The sequence below is a fragment of the Hippichthys cyanospilos genome, chromosome 11, assembly GCF_059441005.1.
Source record: "Hippichthys cyanospilos isolate Australia breed blue-spotted pipefish chromosome 11, RoL_Hcya_1.0, whole genome shotgun sequence".
Classification (NCBI taxonomy): Eukaryota; Metazoa; Chordata; class Actinopteri; order Syngnathiformes; family Syngnathidae; genus Hippichthys; species Hippichthys cyanospilos.
This window is the reverse complement of record NC_142379.1, coordinates 13,748,734-13,760,666: the sequence shown is the minus strand read 5'-3', so window position 1 is coordinate 13,760,666 and position 11,933 is coordinate 13,748,734. Positions and strand designations below refer to the sequence as shown.

General features: G+C 40.4%; 1 protein-coding gene across 5 annotated transcripts in view; it reads right to left on the bottom strand.

Moving 5' to 3' along the window:
* Nucleotides 1–1,746: 1,746 nt before the first annotated feature.
* Nucleotides 1,747–11,933, bottom strand: part of numbl (NUMB like endocytic adaptor protein) — a 50,545-nt gene continuing 40,358 nt past the window's right edge. For 4 of the 5 annotated variants that reach the window (XM_088427139.1, XM_088427143.1, XM_088427142.1 and 1 more), the window contains 7 exons: nucleotides 11,786–11,860; nucleotides 10,793–10,867; nucleotides 7,320–7,460; nucleotides 6,117–6,324; nucleotides 5,161–5,412; nucleotides 4,321–4,500; nucleotides 1,747–4,225 (listed from right to left, as the gene is read on the bottom strand). In XM_088427139.1, the coding sequence (XP_088283265.1) occupies nucleotides 3,120–4,225; nucleotides 4,321–4,500; nucleotides 5,161–5,412; nucleotides 6,117–6,324; nucleotides 7,320–7,460; nucleotides 10,793–10,867; nucleotides 11,786–11,860 (2,037 nt within the window). In that variant the 3' untranslated portion in view covers nucleotides 1,747–3,119. The remainder of the gene's footprint in view (nucleotides 4,226–4,320; nucleotides 4,501–5,160; nucleotides 5,413–6,116; nucleotides 6,325–7,319; nucleotides 7,461–10,792; nucleotides 10,868–11,785; nucleotides 11,861–11,933) is intronic. The other variant, XM_088427141.1, reaches the window with a different exon arrangement.

Sequence of the window (11,933 nt, the reverse complement as noted above, 5' to 3'; positions counted from 1 at the left end):
CAAACACCCCGCCAACTGCAAATAGGCACACGAATTGTATTATATTACTTTATTCATCTTTTGTACAATGCAATTATAATACAAATATGTAGGTTTAAATACAAAAGAATCTGTAAATAAAGATTAAAAATAAACTCCACTGTTTTCTGTTACCATCACTAAACTAGTTTTACAATCAGGTTCATGAGGTCATTTAGTTTGCTTTGTTGCAATAACCTACATATAATTTAGAGGGCGTGTAAACAAGTCCAGTGAAAGAATATAGTTTTAATGAACAATAAAATAGGATCTTGTTTTGTATATTTGGATTTGTTGGGTTGGGAAAAATAAGATTTGTCACCAAAAACACAAAAAACAAACCTGATAATTGGGAACTTCTTGTCTTGGAAAGATTTAATTTTCAAAGACAGCCTATCAAATAGCATCACTGCCATGTTGAAACATATTTTATAAATTAATCATACTAAAACAAGCACGGAACTTCTATTGATTTAGAGCACCTGAAAAAGTTCTCCATTAAAAATATATCTTCATTGTGGCAAACTTTTTCAAAGACTTGATGACCTTAGCGGCATTTCGGTTTCTACATGAAAGGAGTCTCGCTTGTTTGGTAAATCTTGCTTAACAAACTGTAAATATGGAATATGCTAAAGTTGTAAAAATAATTATTGAAAACGCTTTCCTTTACGAGTAGAGTAACATGAATTGGGGGTGTCTGTTTTCCACACACTGGTTCCTTTTCTTGCCATCGTTGTGCTTGTTCTCCATCTCATGCTTTAATTCTCCTTCTGATGTTCACAAACAGCTAATCCTCTGGTCTCCATCTTTCTAACTGTTCTATTACCATCTTCCATCATCATCAGCCCCACAATTTATGTGTAGAACCATTGCAACAGACTGACGAATCAACTCAATGAAGCAAAATTTGATTCAAGTCTACCCTGTAATTGAACACATGAATGAATATTGGAAGGTAGTGCATCACATTTGTTGTCCTTGAGTTTTCTGCAAGAGGTGGATGGCTATTGTGAAGTGTCTGTTCAGGAACACCAGAGCAGCTGAAATGTCCGCCAGAAATAAAGTGAAGTTCCATTGATTTGTCTGGAAAAAGCCCAAGTGTCCACTGTATAGGTGGGAGCATCATGCCATTATATACACTTGCGAGGCAACACAATACATCTCATTCATCGCTATTTGGTTCCTGTAACATGCCCGGACGCTCTATTGCTGCCTAACTAAATAGATGACCTGTGTGGTCCTGTTTGTTTCCCAAGTCTTTCTTCAGAGTTCAACAAAAATAAATACTGTATGCGGGATAAAATATCTTAAGGAAACACTTAAACATTCTGAATTGAAGTCAATATAACTTGTGAATGTAAAAAAATACAATAAATAAAATAATTTTGGCAATAAATCACGACTACTGCTCAGTGGGTCCTCCTAAGTACAATGAATATAAAATGTCAGCACATCTGTTCAAATGCCACGAATTTGTGATATAAAAAATGAGACTAAGATAGATGATTTCAAAATGCCAGTTTTAATGTGACCTATGACCTTTACAAGTAATTGAAAAAAGAATTTGAAGGCTAGGTAATAATACCTAGGTAATTATTAATCATGTAATTATATTTTATCATAATGATAATAAAAATAAATTTTAAATATATATATATATATATATATATATATATATATATATATATATATATATATATATATATATATATATATATATATATATATATATATATATATAAATGATTTTCTATTGTCTGTTCTTTTCGTGTCATATTAGATCACTTTGGTTTCTGTAGTTTTAGGTTAGTTTTTATCCAATCAGAATTCAGCAAACTTGTGTCACCAGGCTGTATGAAATCTGCCCGAGATCTTCACAATCAACAGTTGCGGCGTCTGTGCACTGTGAGTGAACGGGCACATAGAGCTAATAGACAGTTGCTATAGCCAATCAGGTTACAGGGTGGCACCAAGGTGCCTTCTAGACAGCCTCAGGTTGAACGTGACATGTATGCGATGCGATTGGATACTTTAAGGGTGAGGGGGGCAAGGACAAGCAAACAAATGCCCACCTATGGAATTTTCAGCTGCTGGTCCATTTTGTTGGACAAAATGTAGACATACATGTATGCCTTTAGTGATGTGTTTTTAACTGCAAATTCCTGCCCCATAGACATTTCCTGGCCTTTTCCATACGTTGTGACCAAAATACAAGTCAGTTAAAGATATTTGTGATAAAAAGCATGTCAGATTTCAACTTTTGACTCGTAAACGCGCCCTTTCCTACAGGTACAATACGGGTTTTTGTACAAAAGCATGCAGTTCTAAAAATAGCTCTTTTGCGCAATTGAGATTAACCCTATTGGCAATGTGTATGTTCAGGATTATCACCACCTTAACCAAATTGTGTCAGTTATTTTTACTTTTTTATTGGTTAATCCAGGTCATGGGTCACATTAACAGTTGAAAAACTTTTGAAATTATTTAACTCAGTCTAATTTTAATAATCTGTAATGAAAGTGTTAACATTTTTTATCCAATGTACATGTTACATATACCCGCTTCCCACAATTTTGCCATTAATGCGAGTTTCAATCTGGTGATCAGTCAAACTAAGAATTCTTCCATTTCTTCATCATGTATTCTCCTAGAAAACAAGTACAGCCAAAATCATTCAATAGGATTGGAATGCATCTGAGTCAACTTTGAAAGAAAGCAAGCACTGAGCATGTCGCTCTGTGACACGGTCAGTGTGTCAAGAGACTCTCAGCCGGTAAAGAAAGCAAAGCCGGAGTGAAGACACAAAAAGAGGAAAGAAGCAGAAACAAGGTGATGTGGCAGGATTTAGATCATCGCATGATTCGGTTGAGACGTGAAAAAATCCCAGTGGCAGCCCGGCGATCTGTAAATCTCTCATTGGAGCCTCAAGAAAGCAACATCATTATTGTGGCGATACTCCATTTCGGAGCTTTTAGTTGGACGCTAGCCGGCTGCCACGACATTTCTGGACCTGCATACCGTTCAAAGCAAGGATGCTTAACCTGGCACCATGCTTTCTCCTTTGTGCCTTCAGGGCTTGGACTACCACGTTGCACCTCATCTTAGAGCTCTATCTCAAAAGTCTTCTGCAGGTTGTTCGAAAACGGGTTGGCCGAAGTGGCCGGACTTTTGTTTCCAGGTGCCTGAGCTGCTGGTTTGGCGTTGGTGCTCTCGAGCGCCGCCCACTTGGCCTCAAAACGCTCGTCATCTTGGAAAGTGGTGGTCACAGGAGCAGTCAGCTGGCTGCCTTCGGGCGGCCAGCTACTAGTGCCGCCACCGTTACCGCCGCTGTTCGAGTTGCCATTTTGAAGGGCCGCTGATGCGCCCAGGTGTGACGGGAGACCATTAATGGCTGTTGAAAGTGGAGGGGTGGATGAGAATGGGGTGGAAAAGCCTCCAGTGGGCATTCCTGAGTAAGCGTGATGGGCGCTGCCTGTTCCGATGGAGCCCACTTTAGAGCCTCCGACTCCAGAGCCGATGGCGCCTCCGGTGCCAGATGAGCCTGTGGCCGTGCAGAAGACATTGGCCACCATTTGCGAAGGCGTGATCCCGACGACGGGTACGCTGACATTTGGGTAGGTCATGCTGCTCGCCAAGCCTGGCATGTAGCTTTGCATGGGAACAAAAGCCGGTTGGACAGGCTGGCTGGCGAACACCCCCACAGGAGCTGAAGTAGCGTCGAAGGCCATGGGAAATGGCTGCAAAATGCTTGGGAGTGAGCCTCGGGGCCCCTGGAGCGAAGGTTGGATCATTGGGGCTCCTGACATACTTGGACCAGACATGGTGGGGATGGACATTGACGGCAAAGACATAGGAGGACTTGAAATTGGAGGGCCAGGTATGAGGGGGATGGATGATATGGAAATCGGCGGAACGGGCATCGGTGCCTGAGCAGAGGGAGCGGGGGGGCCTGCGATGAGGGATTTGGACATTGTGCCAAGAGTGGACACCGGGGCCATACTCTGCTGACTCGATACTGACGGCGGCCCCGGAATGGTGGGGATGGTTGGACCCGGCGGGGGTGTTTGCTGGGATCTGACTGCCTTGGAGACCTCCTCGAGCCATCTCTCTGCCTCGGAGGGGGTACGTTTATGTCCGCTTTGCATCACCGTGGACACCGGAGGAGGAGAATGGAGAGGAGGATCTGCCTGAACCCAAGAAGATGGAGCTAAAGGGATGAAGAGAAAGATTTAGGGCACTTATGTAAGGGAATAATCCAGAAATCAACTCATGTTACGTATGATCGAAAACGCTGCTTGTTACCCTGCATCGGCGCTGGAGGAGGGGGCAGGACTGGAGGCACGACGCAGGTTGGCAGAGCGCTCGCAGATGGGCAAGGGTTGGAGAAAGGGTCCTCAGACGGCTTAGTGAAGGAGGTGTTGATTTGGCTACACAGATCATTAATATCTCCCTCCCCAGACAAACCCATGTCCACCTCTAGCACTAGCAAGAAAGGAGCAGAAAACGGGAAGAAGGGAGGATGAAAATAAGGAATGTGGGAAGGATCAACCACGAGATGAGAATTGCAGTGAAAATGTAATTCCCCATTAATCGATTAATCAACAGCTAATCATATATGTATGTTTTAATAATTGAGTAATTATATAGAGCCATTGTTTAACTTAAAATTGTCCAAATCACACGCTTTCAGCCCCTCAGCAGTAAATACATTTGTAGTCTTTCATGAAACAGGCTGATTTTGTGTGTGTGTGTGTGTGTGTGTGTGTGTGTGTGTTCAATCAAAATAACATATTTGCAGACATCTGCTTTTACTTTGGGTGGTATTGCTTGACTGTTGTTGTTGTTTTTAAATCGCTAAACAATGTCAAATAAACAACAGTTATTGGTAAATAAACAGCAACCAGGGAAATTCATTTTCTGTTACACTTTAATGCAAAATAAAAATATTAGATTGGAATAATCAATTCTAAAGTTTCATGGAGTCTGTATTTCTACATCAAAATGTTTTTCAAATACTGTAATGCGGTAAAAGGATGAATTTATTTGGCTGTCGTACTGCCATAAAAAGGCTGAGGGAAAGTTCCAAACATAGGCAGGTCTTACTGGAAGCTACTGTTTTAACGACAAGAACCTTCAACTCACCAGGGTTCTTGGCCTCAAAGTCAGTCTTGCGTTGCAGTGTGGATGGTAGGTCATTGAGGCGAAGAGACAGCTGTCTCTTGAAGGGAGAGTTTTTCTGACTGAGAGCTGGAAATCCCCGGAATGAGCCCTGACGCACCAGTTGCTCGATGGGTGCGTGGCGGCGAGGGATGGCATGAGGTCCACCAGGTTCTGCTGCGCCTTCGGGTGGCGAGGCCGTACCGGGCGGCAGCGCTGCATGAACAGAGGGCTGGTCTGGTAGGAAGGAGGGTGGGGCATGAACAATACGCACGAGGTACATCCCATTACCACACCAAATAGGCGCAGTTTAATACATATGATTTATATGAACACCATTTTAATACAATGTTGTTAAACGTAAGGTTATTGTGGTCAACAAAAACTCATGAAGTAATACTAAAATTGAAAATACATGTTCTTTACCAGAATAAAATAATAAAAATGAGAGCACAGTAGTTGAAAAATTAGGAGAAATACATTATGTTCATAAAACAAATTTAAAACTGTAATTATAGCAAAAGTGCCCTTTGTTTTCATCTTCATCAATTTTAAATGTATTTATTTCGGTTTTCCTATATGATTGAAAATGTTTCTACTTCGTTGATTTCACTTTTCACAGCATTTTCACATCAATTTGAATGTTGCCAAGTTGAAATCGGTACTTTCAGGGAAAACATTTTTGAAATGTTTGACAAATTTACCTTATTGCAACGTCCACTAATCCCTTATACTCATACTTTTACAATGTGAGCCTTATGGCTGCTTGGAAATGAAAGTCGAGACCTTAAAGAAGTTGTGTTTGTTGAAATCCCCAAAGGGACATCTTTGAAAATTCATTTTTTAATCAACAACTCTAAACTAATTTCCCCAACATAAGCCCGCTTTTGTGAAAACACATCACAAAGATTTACTGTAGATATGTAGACCAGGGACCTCACCTTTGTTCTTTTCTTGTAGTTTGTCATCTCGTTCACTACCACTGCCATGTTGACTGCAGGCAGAGTTGGCGCGGAAGGAGCCTTCACGTACAAATGATGTGCGGCTGGCATCGAAGGATGCCGTCACGCCGCACTCCTTCTCTCTACGCTGTTTCCTCTCCAAACAGGCAGCAAAGGCACAGCCCACTGCATGACTTAGTCTCTCTCCCTGATGCGGCAGAAATAAAAACATCTTAAAACGATCCCAGGTGTGTTGACTGATGGTGAGATTTCATCGAGTCAACTGACTGTCATACTTTGACGTGCAACACAATCGACACAAAGAGGATCAGATTAGTCTGTAATTATCCCACTTAGATCTCATGTTGTTTAACTTTAAGATACCCTGAGGAAATCATCCAAACAGATTACACTTTGTTTCCCCTCAACGAATTTTCCCTGTGCGGCAATCAAACAAACAACACAAAGCCATTCGGTTAAGAATAAGCAGATATGCCAATCGGGGTGAAAAACCTTGTTTGATAACCCTTTTTGTTCTCCGGTTCTTTGTGAAATGAACATCATCAATAATACCTTCACAACACACGTCACATAGTTGGGTTGTTTCAAAAAATAAAGTCATGCCTTCAGATTTGTATGCTACTTTTGGGATGTTGGAGGAAAACAAAAGATGGAATTAATTTGTGTGTTTCTTGCTTACGTATCATATGAAGACAACTGTGTATCGTCTCGTGTTTTTTATGTTGACTATACTTGTAACATGCTGCCCCGCTGCTATTATTTCATGTTATTTACAGATCTCATGCAGCTAATAGCATCCTGCTGACACAGCCACATGAACCAGATTAGGTTGTAGGGTGGGAACGTGGCTGTAGTAAAGGTAATTACAGCTACATAGAGGCACCATCTGTTATTAATTTTCTTTTGAAGGGATAATAACAGTAGGTGTCTATTTTCATTGCTGAATGTGATGACTTGATTGTGTTTATTAGAGTGGCAGTCAGTATTTGAAAACTAACAAGTGGGTAAATATTTTGTTCAACAAATGTACTGTATCTTAAAAGCCTTCGTTAACGCTTTCCTTTTGTCTAAAAAGATTTGTAATGAAACGGCCTAAAACCTTTGACTGCCTTTAACATTGAAAGAATAATTGTAGCATATAGTCAGATTGGTTGAGATGAAGAAGCTTGCAGCTGAGCTCACCGAGTCTTTGAGAGCCATGAAGCAGTGGCACATCCAACGTCTAGTGGTGCCATCTCTGCAGATGTAGGAAAACGCCTTGTCATAATTTCGATCAGGAGCACAAAAGGAGACTTTCTCTATGGTCTGGTCCACAATCAGGTCCTGGAAAAATGAAAACAACAGTGAGTCAAGTCGCACATGAGATGGCAGCAGATTTAAAAAGGATCAAAACTTTACAGTTGGCTTTCTATCTGTTGTTCAATTTAACAGTGACTACAGTTAAGCAACTCGGGGTCAAGACTGTGTATTGCAGCATACAGCAATATGACTGACAAATTTCTTTCCTGAGACAATACTTGGGTCAAGCGGAGAGCTGAGTAAACTGATACCTACTGATACTCTCCCTAGAGGTGAAGTCCTTTTCAGTCCTACCTATAATAGTCAGTAACAAGACTGTTGACACTGGGCCCTCTTTAAATCTCTGGGATGTTTGCTCCACTTGCCTTTCCTTCTATGAAAGGTTTATTCTGCCTGACTCAGTGTCTACAGAAGAGACTTGCAGGGGGGTATCTCTTTCTTCGTGTATATTTAGGGGCCCTGAGCTCACCTCTTTGACACTTGAAAAACAAAAAGGCAAGAACAACACAAGAGCCGAGCGGCAGATGAAAGCAACAAAGAAGGACAGGAGCTCACACACACACATGCATCCCTTTTGGCCTCAGAAAACAAAGAAAGGGGTTGAAGACAAGAGAGAGAGAGTGAGACAGAGAGAGAGAGAGAGAGAGAGAGAGAGAGAGAGAGAGAGGGTGAATAAGGACAGGAGAAGAGAAAGTGGATAAAGAGAAGAAAGAATAACGGGCCATTCACTGCAGCCAGGGAGTGAATGCAGGGAGCTGCTGGTACCAAGGTGAAAGGCAGTTCAGAGCAGAGTGGCTTCTTTTCACACAACTGACTGTGGTCATGGGATGTGCACTTTTGAGGCAACAAACACCAATATGACCGACAAATTTCTTTCCTCACACCTCGATCAAGTGCAGGAAATTTCATTGTGTGGTATTACTATATTTATTACTACAATAAAACTCTTGAATCTTGAATAATCAAAAAAGGAAGTCAGTCAGACAGTCAGACTTGTTTTGTGTGTGCGTGTGTACACGTGACTCCAAAAAGCATGGAAGAAGAGCAAGGCGACACGAGACTGTGTCATCTATCTATAGGAAAGGATTTGAACTTTGCTATCTAGGGGTGCATCGTGAAGGTCATGTGTCTCACACGGAGACAGTCACGCAGTGGTTTCAGAGTTTGTGTTTCAACTCCATCATTGATCGAGACTGACACAGCGAAAGAAGGTCTTGAAGAGCAACGGGGATATGAAGATCATAATATATAATATAATAATATAATATCAGGGCTGGGAAATAAAAGTTGACCAAGTCGGCTAAGTTCACTTTAAAAATAGACAAAGAATAAGCGCCACAAAGCACTGTTCAATTATTGCAAAGTGGAAAAGTCATACCACACCATTACTAAATAAAAGCTTGCTTGTTGTACTTAGTAGTGAAATGGTTGATTCAATCACTTACTGATTTAGTGTTTAGTAGTCTTTGATTAAGGCAATTATCAGCACACGCAGCTTCCCAAAATAAAGGAAAGAACTTCCCCAAAACGACACACAAGGGGTGTTTTATCTGATCATATAACCTGTCACTACAATGAGTACATAGTGGCCTGATATTAGGTGTTCATATTCAAACCAGGAGGGGGAAGTCAACCACAAAACATGCACAGTCTGAACAAAGAAAAGAATAGCAGGAAGTTAATGACCGAAAAGTAGCTAACAGCCAGGCTCCACCCTCAAGTTTACTCGTGGAATATTGTTGAAGCAGCATCAAGTGTATTTAAAGACACTATTGGATGTGCAATCTACATAAGATGATGTATGCATTAACTAAGTGATCGTCAGTGTGACTGTTTGTTGACCTAAAAGGGTGATTGCTAATGCTAATCATAAATGCTAACTGGTTAGTCCGAACCCCGTTTGGGTCCCACCGCCTGTGAAGGATTTGCCTCTATAAACTTCCTGGAGAAATTTTGTTTACATTTTCTGGTTTTGCTCCATTGTGCATCTGACAATGTCACATTTGTATGGTACAAATTGAAAAGAAAAGACTGAAAGTCAAAATGTTATGTAACTGGCCCAAATAAACTGCCTTTTATATTAATGCATGGTTTATTTGCCTTCATGTAAAGCCCTTTAAGCGCCATATGGTGTAGCTAAAAGCGCTTTATAAGTGCACTCCATGTAACAACTGTTCAGCACATAGATATTACAACAATAGGTAATCCAAATTCATTGGAAACAACAGATATGTTTTAAAATACCCTATAATGTTGCATTTGGAAAAGGATATGCGCTGTTTTGAGATTATGAAAATAATTTTGTGACTTCAAAGATTCTTATTTCAAATCATCTTTTCCCATTCAAATGAAGAGAAATGCCATTAATCCGTTCCAGCCTCACCTCACCCATATCTATTTATTTATTTTTAAGAAAAATGGCACTCTGTGATGTTTTACTGAAAAAAAAAAAACTATTATGATCACATAACATAGGAAACAAATGTGATACAAACTGAGGTGATAACATAACGAAAGTAATAATGAAACAGTTTGTTCCTTTCAATTCATTGTGAAGGCAGCTAAGATAAAAAGATATACAATTTACACAGCTGTATTTTAATTTCATTGCCCACTCTGGGACATATGGATCAGAGGCTGCGGAGCAGAAACGGATGAAATGTTTTTAAGTTGTGCCATGGGGTTACTGGCAATGTGATGTTGTGCGTGTGTGCTCGTGTGTGTGTGTGTGTGTGTGCGTGTGTGTGTGTGTGTGTGTGTGTGTGTGTGTGTGTGTGTGTGTGGTCTTCCAACAATATGGAAAGGAGCGTAAGGGTCTTCTCCATTGAAGTCACTCTCCCCCTTTTATTCTCTGCAACTCTTTAGTGTGATCTACTTTCAAAAGAGTCCCCGGTGAGCTGCACTCACAGTGAGGCCTCTCAGTCACCAGACATTCCTCAAGTGCATTTTTATGTCTGAGCCCCTCCTCCCGCTAAGCACCTTTTGGCAAGACGCTAGGACCAAGACGTGCATGAAATGTGAGAAAATGTTTGAATTTAACGCTGCGAGTTTCACTTTATTGACTACATCTGCAGGGTTTGGTGCCTTACAATATAAGAACAATAACTCTGCCTTTGCAAAGTTAATAATGCTTACTTTTAGTGACAGTCAAAGTGGTTATGAGTTATGTGGATTTAGATATGTAATGTCAAAGGGCATTATGTCATACTCAAGGCTGATGTCTTCTCTGTCATGCAACGTTAATAAAATATTAAAAACAGCTGTCAGTATGATGTACAGGGTACTTATAGACTCAAGCAAAACTACAAATTATACAACCACCATCATATGGATTGACAACTTAAAAACATGCTTACCTTCGTTTTATCATCCACCACCCTGAGTCCATCAGCTGAAACCCACAATACTGCCTTCACTGTTTTTTTTCCACTCTGCAAGGATCAAAAATCAAAAGAATGAATGCTGCACATTCAGGATACTCATTTACCTGTCTGATTAATAAACTCATTCTAGCAGTGATATAATCAAAAACTATTCTTAGCATGCCAAGGTAATAACAATTGCCAAGGTAAAAAAAAAAAAAAAAAAGGCAAGCCTAATGATGTAAAGTTACAACACGGTGTGGGTGAAAGAGTGAGGACAATCACACAAAATGCTCTTTCCAAACAGCCCATGGACCACGCAAGTTTGGTTGGGCCTTAATATACTAAATTAGATTTGTATTTTAAAAAAAAGTCTGTGGAATTATGAACATATGAGTCAGGGAAACGGAAAGAAGGCATTAAATAATTGTCTGAACCATTGTGTAGCAGCCCCAGTTATTGCATAATCCCACAGGGACAGAACAGACAGGAAGCAATTTATGGAAGCAGGAGTGAAAATGGGAACTAAATGAGGAGGTAGGCGAGGGATTTATTCATATTCGTTTTTACAAAAAAGTAAATGTTGAAAATTCATTGTATTGTATAATATAGTTGCGTGCATTTCAAACACACAATGTTTTCTCGTTACGTATCATCCATAATAAAGTATAAACACTCTGCAGTACATCGCCGAACAAGGCACACAGCAAATATGTTGGTTCTGACATGGACCTCTACAAAGTGGGTCACGGTAGGCATACGCCTTTATTATAAATGTTTTCACCACCCCGCTGGATTTAATGAGTTTTAATATGTGTCATTGTCTCTAAGAATACTCCCAATCCATACTGTACATGCAAGTCTAAGCCCATATTGATATTTTCTTCTCTGCTGAGAGTTGGATGATCAATCTGATAAATGGTAAAGCAAAGGTAACTGCAGAGGGTATTGAATGTCTGTGCGTGTATGTGTGCATCCTATACTCACAATTTTAAGCTTCTTCACCGCCTCCTCGCATACATGCATCCCTCTGGACTCCTCCACCTCCACCAAGCCCAGGTACTGCACATCAAAGAATGTATGTTATTAAAAAAAAAATCTATTTCATTGACTTGCTTTGGTGCCTGTAACAATA